Genomic DNA, 26,381 nt, shown 5'->3' with positions numbered 1-26,381 from the left:
GGCACCTGCAGTCCTAATGTTGTAGCTTACCCATATCTGGTGCCACACTTTACAGTCTGATGCTGACATACCTAATTTACACTTCTCATATTTCCATTGATTTTTTTTTTAGTTAGATGTTCCTTGTTCTATTTGAATAGTATTTTTAAAATCATACTTAAGATGGCATAAAACTACATACTCTTTTACTTGGAATATTGGATTTATGTGCAGTCCTTTCATTAGTAAAAATAACTAATATATCTCTATACAGATTTAAAAGTTTATTGTGTCCTTTTACTTACATATCTGATAAAGCAGTTATGGGAATTCATTGGCAGTTGTTTCAAATTTGCCATACGCTTTAGGATCATAAAACTGTTTTCTTACCTTGTGCTTTCACACCGTCAAATATTCTACGCATCTAACTCTGGTCTCATTCTGCTTAAAGATCACCTTTATTTTAGCCTGGCCTTTAGTGCTGCTATTAGTCTAGTCAGGTTTCCAAAAATGAAATGATCGAGGACTAGCTGACCTTGTAAAGTATGGGATCATCTCTGCGGAGCTCCTTCACCATACCACCTCCTTACCATTCCTCCCTCTTAGGTCTCCCTTCTCTGTGACCTGTTGCAGTTCCCCCGTGGTGATAGTCCCTTGTACCTTCCCCTCAGCAGTTTCTTTATCAGTGAAAACCAGAGTGTCTCCTCTTTACCAAGTATTGGAGATCCTCAGTACTCGACGGGATGTAGTCTCTGAATTGTTTTCAGTCGTTGTAGTTGTTTGAGTTTCTTTAGTTAGCCCCATAGAGACATTGCTCCCTGCCCAAGTAATGCATGAAAATGGGTTAGAAATCATCATATAAAATAGACATTATAAAATTGTTTGTCTAGTATGTCATCATGTGGAACAATTCAGAAATTTTCTAGTCCAGAATTGCCACATAATCAAGGAATTTATGCATTATTTAGGTTACCAAAGTACTTAAACAATTAAATTTAGAAAGTACTAACTAGTTTTATACCAATTTTATGTGCATATCTTGGGAAAATACTACATAAATATATATAATTAGAAATAGAGATCTCTTTATGATCATGCAGCTTATCACTGCATATTCTAGTTGATTTCCATATCAAAAAACAAAAACAAAAACACATTGCCAAGAGTCTTAGCTACCTAAATAGGTATTCTTGGAGGAGAGGCCTCCTTCAATTGCTGCTGCAAAAGTTGATTTCATTTACTTAGAAATGACTTCAACACTCAAGGCCAGCATTTTTAATCAGTCACAGTGTTCTTCTCTGAGGAGCACCTGGTATCCTCAGAATCCTTCTTGACACAGTGCTTCCATGGTAGTCACTACCAATCCATTACCATTGGCTGCAGAAAGGAAACCACTATTTGCCTTTCCCTCCTTAGATGCTGGTTGTTTTTAGGGACCCAGTGCCTGCAAGGCTTAGTGGTTGCCACTAGATGGCACAAGTGCTTTGTCAAGGGAGTCCTTAAGGCCCAGGTGTCTCTCTAGAATCTGTTCCCTTGCAGTGAGTGTTCCACACCTAAATACCCCAGGTTGTTTTTAACCACTCACAGGAGCTATTGACTTATTTTCTCAGTCCAACTGGTGAAAACTTATCTCTGTACCCTTGGACTCTGTACCCTTCTCAAAAACTAGAAGTCCAAGGAAGAAAATCTGAGGTCATATTCTTGTCTTGCCTTCTTGCAAGAGGCCATTTTTATCCTTTGTCTGCAGTATGTTTCCCTTTTAGTGTTGTTTCCATGTTATTCCAGGAAGATGCTTTTACTAATTCTTTTTTTTCCTTCTTATTCGATTTTTCTGAGCCTTAGTTTCCTCACTGATAAAGAGGGATTAAAAATATACACTGCAGGAGAGTTGTTGTAAAGGTTGAAAGTGATTTACTTAAAATATTATATATTGTAACATATCAGGATTTTTTTTTTAGCATTTTAATAACATCATTGTCAGATTTTGGCTGTTACAGGCACACTGTATACTTTTTTTCTTTTTTTGATATAAGAGAGAGTTTAGGAACTACCTCTCTTTTGTTTTTGTTAATTAATCTGAAAAATTCCTTCACTGACTCCTAAATAACTTATTCTTCCACGTCTTGATCTGAGTTCAGGAGTAGTTCGCCATTTGTATTTGTGATTGTAAAAAACTTGTATTTTGGTTCAGCTTGGACTGTTCAAGCTCTAACAGCCCAGCTCTTGGGGTAGCATTTGAGTGCCTCTAGTGCTACTATTGTTTTCTACACGAAGTTTTAATTTTTAGGTGTAAAACTATTTCTTTAAAAAAATTTTTTTTTAATGTTTATTTATTTTTGAGAGAGAGAGAGAGAAACAGAGTGTGAGTGGGAGAGAGGGAGATACAGAGTCCGAAGCAGGCTTCAGGCTCCTAGCTGTCAGCACTGAGCCCGACGCAGGGCTCGAACCCAGGAACCGTGAGGTCATGACCTGAGCCAAAACCGGACACTTGACCGACTGAGCCACCCAGGCACCCCTGTAAAACTATTTCTGCCCTCTCTGTACTATCAGAGTGCTTCGCCTTAACCATATTATTACTGGTTTACATAACTTAATGCTTTTTCTGATGTCTGTGAGTGCTAAGCACATAGTAGGCACTAAATGTTTATTGTGTTTATTACTACTCTGTATCACTGTTTATTAATAAAACACTATTCCATAGAGGAGAAAGACAATAAGTTATCTTGTGGCCTCTATAAGTTCCTCTGTTGTTAGGGCTAGTCATCAGTTTGAGGTGTTAAGCCTTAATTGGAACTATAAGTACCATGAATAAATTTAAATGATTGTGAATTCCAAAGATAATGTTTCCATTTCACATGCCTCAGTCTCCTTTTCTCTTTACCAACACTGTAATCAAGGCCTAGGGTCTTATTTAAGCTAACAAATAATTATCCTTCATTACATAAGTAGTATGTAACTTGACCTTAAAAGGCTGCTTAACTTGACAAGATGGCAATGAATCTAGCCCCCAGCTGTGTCTACTTTCACACTGTCTTGGTACCTGTGAATAGGAGCTGATTTGGGAAGAGGCTGGGGAAGTTGCCTCACACTTCCCTCTCATCTGGAACATATTGGTGATTTCAGGCCATGGAACTGCATGGTCTTGCACGTATTTTGATTCCTCTTGGGTTCAGAATGCATTTAAAATCTGGGCTTTTTGCTTGCAGACCACAAGCTATTTAGACATACATTTTCTGAGAAGTACTCACTGCTTATCTCATCTTTGAGTATTACTAAAACTGGATAAAAACAAAACTTGAATATGAGATGTGGATAATATATGATGACATTGTTGGGAAATGGACAATATGTTTTAAAAAAATTATAGGTAATACAAATGGACTAGTGTGATAAAAAGATTTCAGTAAACATTTCTTTGAACTTGGAGTGGCTAAGAATTAAGCATGAAAACAGTAGAAAGAGCATCAAGAGAAAAAAATGTTAGGTTTAAATTAGTACACAAATTTAAAAAGTTTCACTGTGTTGAAAATTGAGAAATTGGGTTAAAAATATGTGTGGCAGACAAAGCTGTGGTATTTTTAACATGAATAATTCCTCCCTTGGACCTATAATGAGGCACACTAAAATAAAAACGATGTTACAATTATTATGAACACTAATATTTATTTTTAAAAATGTGATATGCTGGACATGCTTCTGAGGGCTTGCCATGCATTTTAGTCCTCATAATAATTCTTTGAGGTAGGCTATTATTTCATTTTACAGATGAGGAAACAGAGGCACAGGGAGGTTAAGTAACTTGGCCATGCTTGCATAGCTAGTGAGTAGCTAGTAAATTGTGTACTGTTTCTGTGAATGCATGGCTTTCTTTTTATCCCATGAGTGTGGTTCTGCAATCCATTCTCTCTCTCTCTTTTTTTTTTTTTTTTAATTTATTTATTTTTGAGAGAGAGGGAGAGTGTGAGCCAGGGAGGGGCGGAGAGAGAGAGGGAGATACAGAATCCAAAGCAGGTCCCAGGCTCTGAGCTGTCAGCGCAGGGCCCCATGCGGGGCTCGAACCCACAAACTGTGAGATCGTAACCTGAGCCGAAGTCACTGAGCTACCCAGGTGCCCCTGCAATCCATTCTCTTAACCACTCTCCTATGGTGCTTAAAATAGGCAAAGGACAAGAAAGGAAGTTTTTATAAAGAAATAAAGTGACTCAAAAGCATGACAGATTTTCACTTTCACTAATGATACAAATGCACATTAAAATAAAAATGAAGCATGACTTTCTCTTATGAATGGAGTGTTGAGAGTAAGACATTTTCACGGAATGGTGGTAGGAATGCATTTCTTCTAGTATGCAGTTGGAGTGCTTATCTCATCTGGTGTCCTTAGCCACTAGCCCTTCCTGGCAGAAGGCGGGTGGGGGCCGGTGGCGGGAAGCAATGCCGCAGGGCTGAACTGGAAGGTCTCCTGTTTGAGGCAGTTAGGAAGGTGTCCTTGCCTTGGTCACTCTTCTGGAAAACTCTGCAGAAGATACTGCACAGTCAGGTTTGTTTTTTTTAACTGTAGGTGTGCAGTAGGTTGCATTACTGGCCCAAAGAGCATGGTTGTCAAGGCTGTCCTTTCTCAAAACGAGTAGGGTCTGGCCAGTGACAGTTGCACGTATAGGAGGCTGATGGAGGCTTGTAAAGGCTTTCTTTTGAGGAAGTCGCACTGAAGAGCTTGCCAGGGTTTCAGCTTTGATAATAAAATTTAAATTGTAAGTATATTGTGGCATTATGAACTCAGAAATTTCATAAAGCTGTGCTCAGTAGCCTCAACTGTTGACGAATGGTTCTTGATGTTTAGCTTGGTACAAGATGCAAGGAATGTAGGTCTACTTTCTTTATTCAAACTCAGTAAATGGTTTGGGACAATTAATTTCCAATTGTTTCCCAGTAGAGCAGATTTACTTGTATATTAATGAGGCACAGGTGTTAGGCCCCTGGTGTCTGCGTGCCTGGGAGGCATATTTCAGTTGTTTATCTACTCAGCCATAGGTACTGCAAGGTACTCAAGCTTGCCTTTAACAGTTTTTACAGTGAGGCTTTTTAATTTTTTGATGTTTTTTTCAAATTTGCCTGCACCTGTTAAAATTTTAAAACTGATCATGTAGAAAGAAGTTGCAGAGATTTCAATAGTAAATAGCACTAAAAGTTAAAGAAAGTAGTCTTCTATTATATTTAACTCCCCAGCCTGACACTAAAGAGAAATGGGTTCATTTAAACAGATATTTCATGTGAGAAGCCAATATAATCAACACTACCCTTTCTGTTGTGTATTTTTGGAGCAGGTATATCTTTGTCAGTGGCTAAAGCCGTCATATATTTATATTAATATTCATTTTTTTCTTGTTTCACTGAACTGCACTACCAACATTTTAGACGAAATGGAATAGCCTCCATAGACATTATGAATTTCAGTAGCTGGCATAATTATAGCGATCTACATATTCATTAAATCTACAGAAGAACTGTGTCCAAAAAGACAGCCATGCATTCAGAAACAGTACACAACTAAATATATACGTTTTAAAAGTTGCATTTCTTAGACTTATTTAAAATTAATTTCCTGTAGCACTCCTCTCCAAGCAGAGAATTTTAACAAAGGGATCCCCATGCTTTTGGTTTCTTGCATATAGGAAAGAATGGGAAGAACTATTTGTAAACAACAATTACTTGGCAACAATAAGGCAGAAGGGGATTAATGGGCAGCTGAGAAGCAGCAGGTTCCGCAGCATTTGCTGGAAGGTAAGAAGAAAATATTTATTTACAGTTTGTGGTTGCAGTATATCAACACATTACCTGATGCCCTGGGAGATTACCCATGCAGGGGATCACTGAATTTTCCAGGAGACTTCACTCTCGATTTTTTGGCCATCCATGTTTATCTTTCATAGGACATTTACTAATAAGGTTGAACCACCTTAGTCTCGAATAACTGGTACGGTAAAGGAGTCATTTGAAATAACTATTCTTTCATCTCATTTGATGGTGTGGAATTCAAAGCAACACCTTTACGTTCCCCAGAGGGTTTGGCAGACATCCTTGAAGGTGGGCAGGAGTAGAGGCGGTTTCACTTTCAGGTTCCTGTTGTATCCAGTGCCTGCCTTCATTGAGGCACCTTCCCTTTTCACTTCAGGAGCAGCAGATGGAAAAGATTTTTCTTCTTTCTCTCTTTCTTTCTTTCCTTTCGTTTCTTTCCTAGAAACACAAAGCAAAGGGCAGCAAGAAAGAGAAGTAGAAGAAAATTAGGTCAGTCTTTTAAGAGAAAGGGCCACTGATCACCAAAACTAGTAATCATCTGTAGTTCTCTTTTTAATTACTTGGAAATATTGTCCCTTTTTGTTCTCTCAAAATGAATTAATGCAGGTTTAGACTTATTTCTGAAATGACTTCTACTGAAAGTTTTTTAGGTTTTATCTGCATAAATTAAGCATACAGAGTCTGTGCAAGTAAAGACAGTAAGAAACACATGATGTATTAGACAGTTTTAGATTTAATAATTTAGATTTAATAATTAAAATACATTTTTCTTCTGTTAGATGCAGGCAGTAAAGGCAGGAGACCCGCTGCTAGAATATTTGTATACAAATATTTGTGCCCCACCCCCCATTCCTTGTTGTTTAACTTTCAGTATCATTCGTTTGCTAAAAATAAACTCAAATCTAGATTTATTTTAATGTTGTATTAAACTAAATTAAATCAAATTTGTCTTTTTAAGAATGCTTGTTATTTTCATATGCTGATTGCCAGTTGCAGATTCCATTTCTGCTGTAAAAGGAATCACTTCATTTCTCAAGCTGTGCCCTCAGGTGTTTCTTTGTCCTTTACCTGCCTGTTTTAAGACAAATCTTAAACCTTGAGATTAATGATGGGACTTTGTGTCTGTCAGTAGCCCATTAACATAAGAATTTAAAATGGGAATTATACTTGAACCTCAATGAATTCTTCTTGTTCATTTTTAATATAAATTTGGAGGGGAGGTTGATTAATTTTGTGATGTAGCTTTTGCGATCTTGTTTTTTTGGCCTTTGTTCACTTTTTAAATTACCCAAATATATATATTTCTTAAACATTCCCAAATATACTTTATTCGGAATTGGAATGATATGAATATGAAATACAATGAATATGAATATCTCTTTCAGTTTTCAGGTGACTCTGTTTGGCATAGTTTTACATGTTACTTGTTATGATTTTTACAAAATTTCCTTTTTTTTTTTTTCTCGACAGCTATTTCTTTGTGTTCTTCCTCAAGATAAAAGTCAGTGGATAAGTAGAATTAAAGAATTAAGAGCATGGTATAGCAACGTTAAAGAAATAGTAAGTTGTACTTTAATTAATATAATTGTTTTCTTATGTATGCTTTCAAGTCCACATCAGTCCAACTCTGATCTTTGTGTGTGTTTTCTTTTTTTCTTTGCCAGCACATCACAAACCCGAGAAAGGTTGTTGGCCAGCAAGACTTGATGATCAATAATCCTCTTTCACAGGACGAAGGGGTAAAGTTCATCTTTATTCATATCTCAACTTCTTTTGCCCATAAGAATATGCTTATGAAACTGGTTATCAATCACCATGAAAGCAATGTTATTTCGTGCCCACTAATTTTTTGTTTTTTACTCTGTATACCATATGACCTAAAACCTGATGGAAATTATTCCATACTGTATTCATCCTGTGTTATAGGAAGTTTATGATGTATTACTGTGGAATGGCACTATGGAGGAGAAGTCTCAGGGGACCACAAGAACTCAGAGTAAAACCAAAGAGCATAAAGAGGAGGATAGAACTGTTTTGTCAAGCTTGTAGTGGGCAGTGGGGAGGCTAGGAAAGCCTCTCTTTATGATAACTTGATGGACTCACTTGGTGATAGATAGGGCTCACTTGGTGGACTAATCCAAGAGGAAAAGTAACTATTCAGAAGTTTTTAAAGAGGGGTGCCTGGGTGGCTTAGTCAGCTAAGTATCCGACTTCGGCTCAGATTATGATCTCGCTGCCCTTGAGTTTGAGCCCCACGTTGGGCCGTGTGCTGACAGCTCAGAGCCTGGAGCCTGCTTCAGATTCTGTGTCTCTTTCTCTCTCTGCCCCTCCCCGGCTTATGCTCTGTCTCTCTCAAAAATAAATAAACATTAAAAATTAAAAAAAAAAAGTTTTTAAAGATAATGAAAAAGATCAGCCTGTCTCCACTCATATTCCAGTGAAGACTAAGAATAATTACTGCTTTAGAGGTATTGTGTATCTTCTTTGGTTACTGCTCTTAATTCCTATTTCCCTGCTAACAGAAAATATTTTCCAGCTAATATCCTAATATTAGTGTTTCTTTTTTTCCCTGATACATATAGTTGTTACAACATAGTCTATAGGAGAGCTACATAAAATATTAAGTAAGTTTTAAAACTTTACTTAAATTCACATTTTAAAAAGTATCTAAACATCTATTTGGTCATAAAACCAAGCTTTGTAGAAAAACTCCTGTGTCTTTCTTAGTGCATTGGGAGTTCAAGTGAGGTTCAAGTTGAGACCATTTGGTCCATGGCCCTGCTGTAACCCAAGCAGACCTCTTTGTTTTTGTAAGGGAAGTAGTGGATGTATGGCAGTAAAGCTATCATTCATTTTATATAGATGATACAAAAATTTTAAATATACATACTATACTGTATATATATATATCACTGGAAAAATTGATGTTAGTATAAGAATGTGTTTCTGAGATTAGTTTTTAATATTTTTATTCCAATTTCAGGTTTCCTTTGCAATGTGAAATGATAACTCAGAGAAGGATAAATTTGATCATTTAAATTATTAAATGATATCATAAAAGTCAAGCAAAGGTGTGGGATTATTTTAAATAGGTTGTTTTCCTTATTTCAGAGTCTTTGGAACAAATTCTTTCAAGATAAAGAACTTCGATCGATGATTGAACAAGATGTCAAAAGAACGTATGTAGAACTTTCAGTGATACAAATTGATGTTATCTCTTTGTAACTTGGGCAAAATACAAAATCCATAGAGAAGCTCTAATTAAATGCAGTATTTTCCTTGTGTTAAAAACAAAGTTTTTTGGGCCATTTTTGGTAGTAACGATTATTTTCTATTCTTAAAATACAGTTTCCTTTTTTTTAAAAATAAATTAAAATATTGATATCTTAAAATAATATTTAATCCACTTTTCACTTTTCAACAATTTTGAAGTCATGCGCTCTGATTAAGGTTATATTATGTTGTCATAGTACAAGTATTCTTAGACAAATTTGTCTCTTGCTTTACACCTTTGAATCCCTTTCTAACCAAATTACTTTTTAAATGACAACTATTATTTTTACCCTCCTTATTTCTCTCTCAAAGTCATTCAGGTTTGCAAACAAACTCTTCTCCCAGTCTACTTAGTATTTCCCGCGTGAAAGAGTTGTTTACGTAGCACATAGTTAATATCTGTAACTTTTATATATTAGACTTCATTTTTCTGGATCATGTAGTGGGAAGTACATGGAATTTGTGTCGAAAGGTCCTAAGATAAGTTCTAGCAACACACGGTATAATCTTAGGCAGATTACTTTCAACTAACGTCTTTCCTCCTCAGTGTCCTTTTCTGTAAAATGGGAATAATAGTTAACCACCTCAAAGGACTGTTGTAGATTAATAAGCGTAGTATTTTGATGCGTTTACACTTTAAACTGTAAACAATTACATAAATGTTAGTAAATTTGATTTAACCAGCGGGATCTAGGACACGCCACGTATTTGCAGAGTCATGGATATCCCTAGTGCCTTCTTCCCGGTCGTTCTGCAGCTTCGCACATCTACCCCACTGCTAGTTCAGTTCCTGCTAGACCTATTACACAACAAGGTCAAGGCCTCTGGTTCTCTGACATTCATCTCTTTCTAGGTCCCAAACACAGAATAATCAGATGACATAGACTGCTATTAAGATTATACTACATATTGGACAAATCAAATTTTCTATTTTAAAGTGAAAATCAGTGGAGGGGTGCCTGGCTGGCTCAGTCAATAGAGCATGCAACTCTTGATCTTAGGGTTGTGGGTTCAAGCCCCACGTTGGGCCTAGAGCTTACTTGAAAGAAAGAAAGGAAGTTAGGAAGGAAGGAAAGAAAAAAGGAAGAAAAGAAGGAAGCAAGAAAGGAAGGAAGAAAGAATGAATGAACAAACGTTCAGAGTATGACAGAACTGTATGTAACTGGCAATGGTGGCAGGTTGGGGAGTGAGAGGTATGGGATCATTTTGATGAGCTGAGTTATCTAGTTAACCAAGGAGTAACCGATAATAGGGAAACTACTCTCAGAGGAGCTGGGTGGCAATGCTTGACCTCTAGTATGTAGTTTCAGAAAGTAGAATGCCATTATACTGGTGCTCAGAAGACATTCAAATATTTGTTAGAAAAAACAAAAGAATGAATTTCCTCACCAATAGTTTAAGTAACTGTATAATCAGTGGCAATAAAGCAGACCTCTTAAAAACAAAATGCATGGTATATATTGCTGACCACACAGTAAAGGTATCCCTTTTTTAAAACATCGGTAGGCAGTTATCTTAGAAACTTTGACATCTTCAGCTTAAAGTGGCTAATAAGAAGGATTATGACCAATCTTTCTACTGTTACCAAATGAAAAGAGGCACCATGGCACTGAGCAGAAGCACACACTCAGAGGCCCTGTCGGCCACATTGGCTAAAAGACAAAACAAACAAAGAGAAGGGCAAAATAAAGCTCAGACAGCCAAACCACATAGGAAGTGGCACTGAGAGCCTGTTGATCATTTTGGTTACTTAGCACAAACATTTCTGCTTTGCTGTGTGAGAAAGTGTTACTTCTTGAATACTGTGTTCTTGGAACTATTTTTTTTTTAATTTTTTTTTAATTAATGTTTTTTTTATTTATTTTTGAGAGAGAGAGAGAGAGAGAGAGAGGGTGTGTGAGCAGGGGAAGGGCAGAGAGAGAGGGAGACACAGAATCTGAAGCAGGCTGCAGGCTCCAAGCTGACAGCACAGGGCCCGACGCGGGGCTCGAACTCATGGACCGCGAGATCGTGACCTCAGCCGAAGTCGATGCTTAACCGACTGAGCCACCCAGGCGCCCCAAGAACTATTTGGTTTTATATCTTCTGTGTATTTTTCATATAAAACTGGGCGTGTGTGTGTGTATAACACATATATGGCTGACTTTTTTTCTTATAATTGGTCTCCACTGGTACATTTTAATTCAGTTTGCAATCCTGAGATTCAGGGACGGCAGTCAGGAGACCTTATATAGTTCACAGCATAGAATGGAGGGGGTTGCACATCTTCCCCAGAAGCCTTTCCCATGGTTCTCCTCCACATTTAGAGTAAGTAAGTCTCCTTGCCATCTCTGTATGAATTCTATGGCAAATGACTTAGCTTGTAAGGTAAGACTGTCAATCTCACTTTAAGCCACCAAATTGCCTAATGATAAAAGCCAAATAGCTTGAATAATTATACTACTTTAGGTAATACACTCTTTTTATAAGGCACCACATGATCTAAAATCCAAGGTTTTCAATCCAGTGTGTAAAGCACCTCATTATGCCATAGGGGAAGAAAGGAAGAAATACAGCTCAGTGAATGTTATGTAGTGTTACTCATTCACTAGCATCTGCGATAAGAATTCTGTCTCTTGGAATGTATGTTTACTGAATGTCTGCTATGTTCCAGGCTTATCCTTTGCATTGTGGGAACAGAGTGGCAGATAAGACAGACAAGGTCCTGCTTTCATGGGATATATATTTTAGTGTTGGAGGGATGGGGGTGGGGTGAGACAATCAGCATGTATAGATAAAGAAGATGATTGTGGAGGGTGGTAATTGCTGTGAAGAAATAAAGCAGGGTGATAGGATAGTTAGAGGGATGGCTGTTTTAGGAACAGTGACTAGAAAAGGCATCTTTGAGAAGATGACATTTGAGCTGAGATGTGAAAAATTTTTAAAAGCCAGCCCTGTGAAGATCTAGGGAAAGAATATTCCAGGCAGAGGGAACAGTTAGTGCAAAGTCCCTTCATGAAAATATTTTGAGAAATTGAAGGGGGGCAGGTACGGCCGGAAGCAAGCGATGTAAGAGGGGAAATCTGTGAGAAAGCAGATGCCGGTCAAGCAGTCCTGCAGGCCACAGTAAGGAGTTTGGATTTCATTGCAGTTGCAATGAAAAGCCATTGGAGGATATTGAGCAGAGGTGTGATATCTAAAAAGATCATTGTGCTGCTGTACAGTGGGGTGAATAGAGATCCACAAGGAAGCTGGGAAAATAGCTAGGAGTCTTGTGGTACCCCAAGTTAAGTAGTGTTAGTGACTTAGACTAAAGGTGTAATAATAAAGATGGTTAGGAGTAGATAGATTGAGGATATGCAGTTTATATTTGTAAATATGGGTTAGGATGTCATTATATGTAGATTTTTCATGTTCAGTCAATTCCCTTCCATTTTTACTGCCCTGTGTTAGGTCCTTTTTTACCTCTTTCCTAGAGTCTCTCACTTGTTTAGTTTTCTCTTCAGATTCATTCTCTTTCTCCTCTAGTCGAATCCATGTGTTCCAGCCTTATTTTCTCAAAGCACACTTTGAGTCATGCTACTTGCCTAATCTAAAGCCTTCTATGACTCTTTGTGGTCTGCGCAAGAATGGACTTCCCCAGACCCCCTAACACACAGACGGTTCTCTTTTAAAGAGTTTTCCAGCTCTCTGTTACTGATGTCTAGTTTAACTCTATTGCGGTCTGAGAGCAGACTTTGCATGATTTTCCCTCTGCCAAATTGCTTAAGGTGTGTTTTGTGGTCCAGAATGTGGTCTCTCTTGGTGAATGTTCCCTGTGAGTTTGAGAAGATTGTGTATTCTGCTGTTGGTGGTGGAAGAAGTACATAGATATTAGTATATTCAGTAGATTTATGATGTTGAGCTCACCTATATCCTTCTGACTTTCTGCCTGCCAGATCTGTCCATTTCTGACGGAGGGTGTTGAACTTGCTAACCATGATAGTGGATTTTTAAATTTCTCATTGCAGTTTTACTAGTTTTTGCTTCACACAGTTTGATGGTCTCTTGTTTAGTGCATACATGTTAAGGATTGATATGTCTTCTTGGAGAACTGACCCCTTTATTGTTAGCTAATGCCCCTTTAAAAAAAATCTTCCAATTAGTGTTGGCATGATATATTTTTCTTCATTTATTTACTTTCAATCTAAATGTGTCTTTATATTTAAAGTTTATTTATTTTGAGAGAGAGCAAGAGCGTGCATGTGCACACATAGGGGAGGGGCAGAGAGAGAGAGAGAGAGAGAGAGAGAGAGAGAGAGAGAATCCCAAGCAGGCTCTGCACTGTCAGCCCAGGGCCCTGATGTGGGGCTCTATTCCATGAACCGTGAGATCATGACTTGAGCCGAATTCAAGAGTTGCTTAACCGACTGAGCCACCTAGGCACCCCTGAATGTGTGTTTATACTTAAAAGTGGGTTCCGTCTGGGCAGCATATATAGTCGGGTCCTGTTTTTGATCAACTTTGACAATCTCTTTTAGTTGGCGCATTTAGACCATTGACATCTAAAGTGATTATTGATACACTTGGATTATTATCTATCATATTTGTCATTCTTTTCTATTTGTTACCTTGTTCTTTGTCTTTGTTCTTTGTACCTTGTTCTTTGTTACCTTGTTCTTGTCCTGTTACTGTCTTCCACCCTTTTTCTACCTTTCGAAGTTTTAATTGAGCATTTTATATTATTTCATTTTCTTTCCTTTCTTAGCATACCAGTTGTACTTCTTTTACTTTTTTTAGTGGTTGCCTTAAACTTTGCAATTTGCATTTGAGGTGATCCAAATCCACCTTCAAATAACACTATACCACTTCACCAACAGTGTGAGTACTTTAACAGAGTAATCTTAATTCCTTCCTCCTATCCTTTGTAACATCGCTGTTATTCATTTCATTTATATATAAGCATATTCATACCTATGTTTGTATATATACACACATATAAGCATACATGGTTGAATACATTGTTGGTATTATTATGTTAAACAACTGGTATCTGTTATATCAATTGAGAATAAGAAAACTAAAAGTTTTTACTTATTCCTTCTTATGTTCTTCCTTTATATTTTTTGATTTTCTGTAGTTGGAAGATGATATGCCTAGGCACAGCTCTTTGGCATTTACCCTGCCTAGTGTCCTCTGACCTTCCTGGATCTGTGGTTTTGTGTCTGACATTCATTTGGGGAATTCCTCTGTCATTATTGCTTCAAATGTTTCTTCTTTTGTTGTTCTGCATCTGTTTCTAATTCTCTCCACCTCCTTAGATGAGACAGGATAGTTAAAGTGGACTGGAGTTGGGTATTTCCCTTCCCCTAGGTCAGTTAGGGTCTAATAATACCCCAGCAGATTAGGCTCTGGGTAACTGGTTTTCCCTGAAGGCTGATTTTGTTTAGAACAGAGTGCTATGTTCAGAATGGCTCCTTCTCCCTATCCCCCTCTTCCTGTGGGAAGCCGAGGGGATCTTTTTGTTTACTGTGGAAGCCTGGTCAAGCTCTTGGAGGTGTTTGGGCGGGTGGGGGGCTTCCTATTGTCAGGTCCCTTGGAGTATTTAACTCAGAGTTGTCCACCCCAGCAGTTGGTTAAGTATAGTTCAGGTTTTCCTATCCTGCACTGGTTCCTGCCAAGGGTTTTGCTTATGAGTTGTGCTCTGATTAACTTGTGACTGCCCATGTTTGCCTGTCTGTTTGCCCTGTGTCCTCCCCTCTCTTACAGATCCAAGAAGAGTTGTTGGTTTTTCAGTCTGCTCAGCTTTTTACTTGTTCTTAGGATGGAGTAGTGATGTTCAGGTTCCTTAGATGCAGAACCAGAAACCTGAAGTCCTTCTACAGTTCTGTTTTAGACCAGTGCTCTAGCATTATTGCATTATTTCCTGAATGGGTTTTGTGCTTTCCATTTTCCATGCTTCGCATTACTTGGTTCTCCTCTGCTGGAATGCTGCTCCTTCTCATTGCTCCCTTTTGGATCCCTGAAACTTCATTTTTAAAGGCCTGGGTTCATCATCACCCTGTTCATGAAGTATTTTCCAGTGTTTACAATTGGAAATAATTTGTGTCTATTCTGTGTTGTAGTAGAACTTCTTAATAACATTTTGATGACATGACTTAATTTTGTTGAGTCCTATATTTACTTAGACCTGCCAGTGTATTCGATCTGCCAGTGTATTCAGTACTTTTATATTAACCTCCTCAGGGTGCCAGGCACTGGAGATGCCAAGATAAATATGGCATGGACCCTTAAGAATCTCAAAGTCTAATAGAGAAAGCGGCCACACAAAAGTTACAGTGCAATATAACTGGTGCTGTAATCGAAACAGTATGTATGAGAGCTCTGGCGTTAGTCCAGGTCTCCTCTTTCAAACCTACCGGTAGCCCCTTAGAGGGCATGGACCTAATCTTGTTTTTGTGCCACCTGCAGAGTCAAGCTGATGCTTACTAAAGGCTCATTGATTGTGAATCTTATCACTGATGATCAGTATTGCTCAATTTTAGTAGTAACAATCTTTAACATTCTTAGTCTTCAGAGACATAAGTATGCTTTAAAAAAAATATTGCTGGGGCGCCTGGGTGGCGCAGTCGGTTAAGCGTCCGACTTCAGCCAGGTCACGATCTCGCGGTCCGTGAGTTCGGGCCCCGCGTCAGGCTCTGGGCTGATGGCTCGGAGCCTGGAGCCTGTTTCTGATTCTGTGTCTCCCTCTCTCTGCCCCTCCCCCGTTCATGCTCTGTCTCTCTCTGTCCCAAAAATAAATAAAAAAAAAAAAAAAAACAAAAAAACAAAAAACGTTGAAAAAAAAAATATTGTTATTAGCCTTCTAGTCCAAGTTTAAACAAGATAATTTCATCTCGTAAGCTGTGTTGTTGCCATCATTATTGAATTTGTTTGATCTGAATATGTCACTGTATTAAAATATTATCTCCTCTTCAACTAGTTTTAATATTCCTTTATTCTACTAACCCTTTTTTGCCTCAAAGCGTTTTGTATTCATTTCAATTAATTGTTCCTTATCTCAACCTAATGAGGTTGTTACTGTTCTCATTTTTATTACTGAAAAAACTGATAATCAAAAGGTAAATCAAGAAGCTTCCAATTTACAGCGTTTCTAATTCAGAGCTTGAATCGTCCATTCTGAACCAATTTTGCCATGCTTCAAAGGCTGTAACATTGAATGAAATACAGTATTATTTAAAATGATGGGAAATATTGAATTCAGAATAAAATATCCCTTCTGCATTAGATGCCAAAGAAGTCTGTTATTTGGTCTATCAAGGTCTATTCTGAAAGTGTATTTGTAGTGTATATAATATCGTTTTCAAGTTAACATATTTATAAGCTATTGCCAAATAGTATCATTTCTTCTTCGGCTGCTTTCTTCCTTTCTTTTGAATTAAAAGATTAAAATTCTTTAACTATCACCGCTATAATTTTGAGTGTATTTAAAGTTTATCTGATTGCCTGTTGGATATAGTAGTGAGCATCTTCAAGTTTTGGTCTTTTATGTTGCCGGTTACTGTAGGGTTACTGCAATAGCACCTCAGGCAGTTAGACTCAGCACTTCATTACATTCTCCACGATATGGTTAGATCTTCAAGAATTCAACTTTCTTGGGGCGCCTGGGTGGCTCAGTCAGTTAAGCATCTGACTTTGGCTCAGGTCAGGATCTCTCCATTCCTGAGTTTGAGCCCTGCATTGGGCTCTGTGCTGTCAGCTCCTAGCCTGGAGCCTGTTTCAGATTCTGTATCTCCCTCTCTCTCTCTTCCCCTCCCCGACTTGTGTCTGTCTCTCACTCTCAAAAATAAACATTAAAGAAAAATTTAGAAAAAATTTTTTTCTAATTTAAAAAAGAATTCGACTTTCACATTTTAGTGCTTCCTTTTGGTTATAGTTTATGTATGGATCAAGCTTTAGACGCAAATGTATATAAGTAGACTTTATCCTCTCAGTATTTTTTATGTTGTAATTTAATATTTTGCGGATTCATCCATAATTGCTAAAATTCCCTTTTTAAAACTGTAGACATGTGGTGTCCACTTTGGTAGCCACCAGGCACATGCAGCTATATAAATTTAAATTAAGTGAAATTAAAACTTAAATCTTCATACACAATAGTCGTATTTCAAGTACTGATGGCTGTTGGATGTGACAACACAGATGTAGAACATTTCTGCCATAAAAAGTTTTACTGGACGGTGTTGCATAGCTAATTCATTGCTACATATTTGTGTATGATAGGAATGTCTGCATTTTATTTTTTATTCATGGTGAATTTTTAGACATGGTCTCTGTTAAATACTTTTATTTCCTTCCTCTGCCATTAGGAGTACCTCCATGAATTTTTACCATACACAAGTCTCATCTGAATTTTTGGCTGAATTTACTTATCACCTTACATTGTAGTGGGCAGCTTGAAATTAGACTACTCGAAAATTGTTCCTATATTAACGACACACAGAAGTGATTTTACAAAGTGAATTTGTTGGTTTTTAAATTTTTTCTTAAAGACCATCTTCTCCAAAGTTCCCATTTTGAGAAAAATAACTGCCAGTCCTCTGGTCTGACATTGATCACTGCACGTTACAAAGTTAAGATTCCTAAATGCTGGTCTCTTTTATACAGTTTCCTCTAAGCCCATTTTTTACTTAAATAAAAAAAAAAAAATTCCTTAGGGGAATGAAGATCTTACAAGCAGTTTCAGAGCAGAATTGATTTTGGTTTGTGTTAATGCAGACAATCTGCCCAGTGTTAAAATGTTAAAGAGAAAAAAAAAAAAAAACACACAAGCTGCCATATTCGTGTGATCACACCAAAATAGCAGCTTGTATTTATATTTTCAGTCTCCTCGAGGTGGACTGCAGGCACACATGAATGAGTGGATGTAGTTGGTGTTGTGTTGTGATTTTATTTAATGCAGGCAAAGTACATGCTTGTGCATGCACGACCAGCCCTCACATATGCACTTGTTCACAGCCGGGGAAGTGGAAACTACAACACAAGCCGCTCTCTAAGAGTTGTCGGCAACCTGTGTGTGTGTTTCTTAAATATTAAAGAGGGGAAAAACAGATTTTCAGGAATACGAGAAACCATTCTCCTTGTCAAATGGCCTGTAGTCCTGCCTCATTTGACAACATTTAAGGTAAAAACAAAATATTTTATTATTATAGTTGCATATACATATTTAGAAGTCTGTGTTTTCCTTTACCGCTCCTGTTTTTAACATGTATCTTTCCCATTTCTGTTTCATTTAGGCGTGCAGATTCTTACCACACATTTATTCTAATTTATGGGATTTTTTTTTTTTAATTTGAAAACAATTCTTTAGTACTTGAGTGAAAACGTTAGATGTATTTGCTGCAGGTCGCACCATCATCGTGCTTTGGTCAGCATCCTGATGCCCCTAACCTTTGGACTCCGGGAGCAGTGCTACATGCAGCAGCAGTTACAGATCTAGCACCACGGGCTCTTGACCACAAACGGTTTTGCTTTTGAGGTCCTCCTTGTCTTACATTGAGCCAGTTTTTTCAGCACTGTCTGTGGTTGTGGGTTCACATACTAATCGTCAGAGGGTTCAGAAGTCAAGTCTGGTGGGTGGTCAAGAAATAGTTCATCCTAAAATATTCCTACTAGGCACAACCTGTTTAGTAAGCGTAACGTAATCTTTTCAGAACTTAAATGCGGGTTCAGAATTGAAGCTCCATTGGTACTTTAGGGGTAGATGCTTTGAATTGCTTTAAAATGTTTTAATTATTGAAAAGCTGCAAAATCAAGTCTGTATTTTCAGTTGTGACAGACTCTTACATGTAAAGTGCACACATCGATCCACCTGTATATTTTTTTCCTAATTTTTCACCTTTATGGTATAAGTAGAAAGTTCTTTGTTTTTGTTTTTTTGAGGCAGGGAGGCAGTGAGGTAGAGGGCTTGCTATGTAACTCAGAGCACTGGAGAACTAGACAGAAACTGTGATGAAAATGTCTATTTAGATGGTGACACCTACCATCTCCTGAAACTCCAGCCCTACTCGCCTTTTCCCCACTATGCGTTCTTTCATATTTCCTGTCCTCTAACCCTTCTGCTTCATCGTCTCACTTGTGTGGTGATTTCAAATCCCCACCTTCCATCTAAGACTCTCAGAGATTTTCTGCTATCCTCTTGGGCTGGATTCTGCCTGTTGTCATCACAACAGATTTCTACCTTCCCCCCCCCCCTTTCCTTTTTAAAATCAGTGTTCACCTTCAGTTTATGGCCTGTGAAAACTGTACGTTGCTCTTGTCTTTATTAATTGCAGAAACAATGATACAACTCTGGCCCGGCCTTTCTTAGGCTTCACCTTCCCACCTCCAGTCCCTGAGTCCATAGATTTCATTTTTTATCTTTCATTGGCTTGTTTATAGGTTTGTGGGTTCAGTAACTCATTCAACAAATACTACTTGGGAAATTACTGTGTCCTAGCTGCTGTCCTAGGAGTTGAAGGCCCTGATAAAGAAAATAATGCCTGTTTTGTTCTTTTACCGGTCATGTACATTTCATTGTAATTATCTTTCTTTAAAAATATCTGTCAGATGTCTATTATCTGTACTAGATTTTCTTGAGTGCTTAGTTCTTATGCTTTGTATCTTATATTTTGTATGTTTCTTGAGTGCTTCGTTCTTATGCTTTGTATCTGGCTCTCATAATAGGCATTTGTGTTATCGGTAGTCCCCTAATTAAATCTTTTTATTTTGCAAATCTGGAAAGTTGAAACTAAGAAAAAATAGGACTTAGGAAAGTATAATTTGTTAATGGCCAAAATGGAAATAATACCTAGGACTCCTAGTCTTTCCATACCTCTGTAATATTTTATGTTAATGTTGTTTGCCTAGACTTAACACTTTCTCAATTCAAGAAACATTAAGTGAATACCTTTTATATGCAGAGCACTCTGTGGAGCGAACAGGAGATGGAAACATAGGTGAGTTATTATAAATCTTCCTCAGAAAGAGGTGGAGATTAAATCAATGCAGTTTGTACCCTCTGGGCGTATATACTCTAATGCAGAGTTCCTCAAGGCTGGGAGCACTGACCTTCTGGGCCAATTCTTTGTTGTGAGAGGCACTCATGCATGGTGTGGGACGTGCAGCACCATCCCTGACCTCTCACTGCTGAAGGCTCTGTAAGGCCTGGTGTTAAATCTTTATAGGGCCTCAGGGTGTCCTGTCTCACAGAAGGGTTCTCTGAGGCACCACTTTAGAGCTTTCTGAGTTCTTAACAAAAGATTTTACACTGACTCCCTCGGTTTCATCTTTAGACCTTTTTTTTTTTGTTTTTAAACTGTGTTTTAGATTTGATCTTTGCCCAGAAGCACTTTCTTAATGTTAGCATTATTTGCTGGATAAAGAGGCTGAGAATAAGAAGTTTTATTTTCAAACCCAGCAAGTCCTAGAACCTTTATGTTTAGCAATTCTTTCTTTTGCTTCTCTCCTCTTTCATTCTACCACAAGCAACAAATATAAATCAAGCAGCACCTTCAACACTCTGCCTGGATAGCTCCTTAGCTAGGTTACCCAGTTTATGTGGTACATTTTCAATTTTCCATATAACTAGAGGCTGCCGTGTTGCTGCTACATAATAAGGAACCTTCTTCCTCCATTTTTCCTATAATTTTTTCCTTACTTTCATTTAAGCTTCACTGGAAGGCTCCTCATGGGCTCTCTTTTGCTAGCAGCCTTTTTCACAACCTTTAGTCTTTCACTGGTGCTATATCCAAAGTCCTTCCAGCTTCTGTCCAATCCCATAGACACTCCTACTATGTATTTTATAGTTTTTTAATAACATCCCAGAATCAGGTATCAAAACCTATGTTAGTTATCAATTGCTGCATAATATGTCAACCAAAACCTAGTGACTTGAAACAATGATCATTTATTTCATAGTTGCTGCACGTAAGCAATTTAGAACCGCTTAGCCAGAAGGTTCTGGGTTGGGAGTCTCATGAGTTTGCAGCCAGATATCAAGTGGAGCTGCAGCCATCTGAAGGCTTGACTAAGGCTGGGGGATCCATATTGGTTCCTCTCCATGTGGATCTTTCCATGAGACTGCTTAAGTGTCTTTCTCCAGAGAAGACTTCTCCCAGAGCAAGCAATCCACGAAGGAGGATGTTCTAAAGAATTTGCAGATGTCTTTTTAAAGCCATTGCACTCCACGGGTAGCTTCCCAGGCCTTCTGGATGGCCTTTTTCCTCCTATCCACATGGAAGAGGAAATGTGCATGGGGCCTGACTGAAGCGGACGTGACGGTTGAATTTTGTGGTCAGTCATACATCATTTCCACTCTCCTTTCATTGGTTAGCACTCAGTCACATGTCTACAGCTAAACTGAGAAAGAAGCTGGGAAATTAAATCCAGCTGTGTGCCTGGAAAGACGAGAAAGCAGATTTGGTTGAGTAAGGAAAGTGGTGCAATCATCAACCAAAACACGAAGCACAGGAAGAAAAAGTATGCCTGCTTTCATTCTGTGTGAAATTGCTCCTCTTCATGGTTTTTGCTTGATTTTCCACTTTTTCTCTAATAAAACAATAAACCAGAAGAAGGTATTATCGTTATTTTGGTGTTTAATAGTATTCGAGGGAGTTTCCATCAGCTCATTTTAAATTTTGGATGAATGCTTGTTTTGAAATTCTGTTCTTGAAGTATGGGCATAACACCAGTTATTGTTCCTTCAAGTCCTTCTGTGCTTCTCTGTCCTACTGCATGATTATAAACCTTCACCAAGGGCTTTATTTTTTCCCCTGGGGCATCTTATTGAATACTTGCATCTTCAGTAATTCATCTGGGCCCAATGCTTTGTCTGTTTTAATACTTCTAATTACCTAATTATGTACTATAATGCGGTGACAAAGCCCTTTATCATTTCACTCTTTTCTTAACCCTTTTTTTGCTTAGAAAATACATATATTTTTTTGTCTTTTTGTTGTCTGAGGAACTCTTCATTATAGATTGCCCAGAAACTTGCCTGGCTTCTCTTTATTGTCTCTGTGTAATATGACAGACAATTGATTGCCCTGTTGAGTGTCTTTCTACTTATCTTACATCAGCCACCTGGGTTCCTGGTTATTGGGGCTTGAAAGCTGGTGTGTAGCTGTTCCTCCTCCCTCACTTGATTCCTTCCCATATACTGCAGTCACATGAGAAGATACCCAAAAGGCATGTAGAATAGTCTGGTTGCTGTAAGTTACTTTTGTGACAGAATTAGTGACTTTTCTGTCATTCATGGATCTTAGATGTCCACAACAAGTATCCACAAACTAATGTAATGGGAGTCAACAGGATTTTTCAAAATTTTGCTGACCTTACTTGATTGAGGATAAGTAAGTATTGATGAAGGGAAATTTTTCATTATATATGGGTTTTACGTAATAAAGGAGGATAAAATGATAGAATTATAGTTTCACTATTTACAATCTCTAATGAATTAATAGGTCTAGGCAATGATCACCAATGGTTGCTAGCATCATAAAAAGAAATAAGCTGATATGTGCATCCTGATGGAGGTACGCAGTACAAGCAGTACGAGAGATCTATTGCTGCATCGTAAACCACCCCGAAGCTTAAAACAACAGCACTTACTTTGTTGATGAATCTAGTACGTGGGCAGGGCTGAGCCGGAGCGTTTGACTCTGTTCCACATGGTGTTGGCCAGACCTGCTTAAAAGTTAGGGGCTGGAATCGTTCGAAGGCTTGTTCACTCCCCTGTTTGGCTATTGAAGTTGGCTCTCAGGGGAGGCCTTCTCTGCAGCTGTGACCAGAACACCTCCACAAGGCCCTCCCACGTAGCTCCTTGACTTAGGAGCAGCATGGTGTCTGAGTTCCAAGGATAGGTCCAGACAGAGAGCCAGACAGAAGTTGTGTGACAGCATCACTTTGTGAGAAGCTAGTCACTAGGGTCAGTACATATTCAAATGGAGAAGAGTTCGATTCCTCCACCTTTTCATAAGAGAAGTGTCAAAAAATTTGTTAACATGTATGAAAACCATCAATACCACCCATGAAGAATTTTGTTGAAAATTGAACTTGAATTTGATGAAGTCTGTAGACCTAACTACCAGTTTATAAGATATATAGGAGGAGGAGGAGACGTGTTAAATAACAAGATAGAGGAACAATAAGTAAAATTCAGAATGTGGGAAGTTTCTACAGGATAAGTAACCTGGCTTCTTTAACAAATACATTGGAGAGAGAGAGAGACAGGCAGTGGGGGGGGGGGGGGGGGGGGGGGGAATAAATCTATAAAGTAAAAAAAATCTAAAGAGATACATCAACAAATTGTAGTGTGTGGACATTTCTTGGATTGTGACTTTGAACAAACTGAAAAAAATTAGGGAAATTTGCACATTGCCTGGATATTTGATTTAATTAATGGATTATTACTTTTATGAATTGTGGTATCAGAATGGTATGTGGTTATGTGTTTAGAAAGCCCTTGTCTTTTAGAGATACATACTGTGGTATTTATAGATGTGGCATCTCAGATTTGTTTCAAAATGCAGAATTGAGGGAGGAATATATATGAAACAAGAGTTGATTGGCAATGAAACTGAGTGATGGATATATCAAGTCTACTATGGTCTGTTCTCTAGAAATGTTTGAGTTTTCTATAATAAAAGGTCTTTTAAGTCTTATAGTGAAAACTAGAGTGCCTACAAATTTTGGGTTATTTCAAAATGCAGAACAAAACACACTCACCAAAGTTTTATATCTCTTGGTATTAATTTTCAGTATGTAAAATTTGTCTGATTATAAGTTCCTTTACACATCTTGAGAGAGAAACTGCTTTATTTTAAATTTGATCACTTAAGTTAGAACTGAAATACTTTTTTCATCAAGAAAACTCTTAGAGTCCCTTGGAGACCCCTCATTTCTCAGGCCCCTGGCTTGGGGTGTCCCCGTTCCCCTCGGTGGGACACCTGGCTCCCATCTTGGCCTTCCCTCCCTGGCTAGGGGGTGGAGGCGATGGGCCTGGGACGGCCAACCCTGGCCGGGTTGACCCTTGGACCTTGCAGAGCTTCCAAGGCCCTCCTGGTGATTCAGGAATCCTGGGTGTTGGTCCAGGCTCTGAGGTGTGAGGGATTGATTCCTCCATGCCCCGCCCCACCATTTGAGTTCTGGGTAGGATGGCTACTATGGACATCAGGTTGGAGTGGGGCTTGTGCCCCCGTGCCCCAAGGTGGCCTAGAGACCTCCCAGGTGGAGGGCGAGTGGGGAGCTGGGGTGGAGAGAAACTCCAGTGGCGGGGGGGCCTCCCCCAGCCCTGCGCTGCCCCACCTGGGGCTGTGAAGCCAGAAAAGGAGAAGCTGGAGTAAAACCCTGAAGAATCCCAGGACATCAGAGCTCTGCAGAAAGACCTGTAATGATTCGCCAAGCTCCTGAAACAGAAGAGGATCGCTCCGGGATGTATTTAGGCCGATGTGGGGCTCACCCTGAGGGCTCTCTTTGGGAAGGTGTTTAGCCAAATGACCGTCTGTTGTTTTGAGGCTCTGCAGCTCAGTTTTAAGAACTTGTAATCCGTGTCCTGTGCTGCAGAAGTAGGAGGACGAAGCTGACAATCATGAAAATCTGCAGGAGATAGGCAGAGCAGAGGCCCTTGTGCAGGCTCCAAAGAGTAAGTGAACAAGTATGAAGAACTGAGGGACAGTCAACCTGGAGGACGTGCTCCTGCAGTTCCCGAAACCCACCCTGCGGCAGATGAGCCACACAGCCCAGCAGCTTGAGCTGGAGAGGGATGTGCTCCGAGTGTGTTTCTGCAACCCTCGCCAGAAGGGCAAACGACCAAGCAGTGACTGTTCGCTGGGAGAAGATCCTGAGGCTGCCGGGTCCCCTTTCTCAGGGGCACCGGCATGCTTTCTTCTGGCACCACGGCCACATTTTGGTACCCCAGGCTACAGGGGCCCTCACTTCACTACCCTGTACTCCTCATTTCCTTTCCCTCTGTGTCTGTCACCACCCTGGGCTCTCCCATGCATTCAAACTGTGGTGCCTGCCCTTCCCAGAAATGGGTGTGGGGGTGGGGGACTAGGAAGATAACCCGGGGTTTGTACCAGGGCTTTGGGATTACATTCTACATTCACTGAGAATGGATTTGCGAACACAAAGGGTGTGTGGGTAGAGGGTTTGGGGGGGAACTGGTTGGAGGGAAGGTAAAGTTCAAGGATGCTCTTGTTTTTAATCCTCACATCACTCATCACTTTGTTCTTCTTTTTTTTTTTTTAACATTTATATATTTTTGAGACACAGAGTGAGACAGAGCACAGGAGGGGCGGGGGTGTGGGGTCGGTACACAGAACCCAAAGCAGGCTCCAGGCTCTGAACTGTCAGCACAGAGCCCGACGTGGGGCTCGAACTCACCGACCGTGAGATCGTGACCTGAGCCGAAGTCAGATGCTTAAACTGACTGAGCCACCCAGGCACCCCTCTCATCACTTTGTTTTTAAAGAAGTCTGGGATACAGTTAAAAAAAAAATTTTTTTTTTTTAGGCAATATTGTCTAAATTTCATCATGGAATATGTTACTATGACTTTCTCTTTGGTTTTATCTATACCAGAGTTCCACTCTCACTTATTTCTATTTCCTTCCCATTTCCTGGCCAGATTTGGAAATTACTTCTCTTGGACTTCCATTTTCTGATAATAACATAACTTATCCTCAGTCCCTATTTAGTGTGAATTTTTTTCCCTTTTATTTGCTTATCAGATATTTGGCTTGAACTAATCTATAAACTTCTACGGTTTTAATTCTTTTTTTTTTTCTTAATGTTTATTTATTTTAGAGACAGAGAGACAGAGCACAAGCAGGGTCAGGGCAGAGCGAGAGGGAGACAGAATCTGAAACAGGCTCCAGGCTCTGAGCTGTCAGCGCAGAGCCTGATGCGGGGCTTGAACTCAAGAACCGCGACATCATGAGCTGAGCCGAAGCCGGACGCTCAACTTACTAAGCCACCCAGGCGCCCCTACAGTTTTAATTCTTAAGTTGTTTTTTCTACCTCATCTTTACTGAAGTTACTAACATTTCCTTTTTTTTTTTTCCCCCATGATAAAAGGCCCACCTTGAGCCTGTATTCTGTGATTTTTATTATTGTTTCAAAAGTAAATTTGCCTTTCCAATGATATTTGGGTTAGAATGGTATTCAAGTTGCTTTCCTATCCTGATCAACACCAGGTGGCATGGGGTAAAAGAAAGCATAGAAGTGTAATGAATGGCAGAGAAGCTATTTTGAAACGGTTTTAAACCATATCATCAAAAACTGATTATTACTATTCCTAGAAAAGCTACTCACTGTACTTTTCTCCCTCTTATTTCT

General features: G+C 39.0%; 1 protein-coding gene and 1 pseudogene across 5 annotated transcripts in view; both read left to right on the top strand.

The window, feature by feature from the left end:
- TBC1D5 (TBC1 domain family member 5) overlaps positions 1 to 26,381 on the top strand; it is a 533,625-nt gene that overhangs the window by 284,136 nt on the left and 223,108 nt on the right. For all 5 annotated transcript variants that reach the window (XM_049629846.1, XM_049629847.1, XM_049629845.1 and 2 more), the window contains 4 exons: positions 5,649 to 5,757; positions 7,243 to 7,332; positions 7,437 to 7,511; positions 8,884 to 8,951. In XM_049629846.1, coding sequence (XP_049485803.1) covers positions 5,649 to 5,757; positions 7,243 to 7,332; positions 7,437 to 7,511; positions 8,884 to 8,951 — 342 coding nt within the window. The remainder of the gene's footprint in view (positions 1 to 5,648; positions 5,758 to 7,242; positions 7,333 to 7,436; positions 7,512 to 8,883; positions 8,952 to 26,381) is intronic.
- On the top strand, positions 14,474 to 25,731 carry LOC125920636 (POU domain, class 5, transcription factor 1-like; annotated as a pseudogene).

The sequence above is a fragment of the Panthera uncia genome, chromosome C2 (assembly GCF_023721935.1).
Source record: "Panthera uncia isolate 11264 chromosome C2, Puncia_PCG_1.0, whole genome shotgun sequence".
Lineage (NCBI taxonomy): Eukaryota > Metazoa > Chordata > Mammalia > Carnivora > Felidae > Panthera > Panthera uncia.
This window is presented reverse-complemented; position numbering and strand designations above follow the sequence as displayed.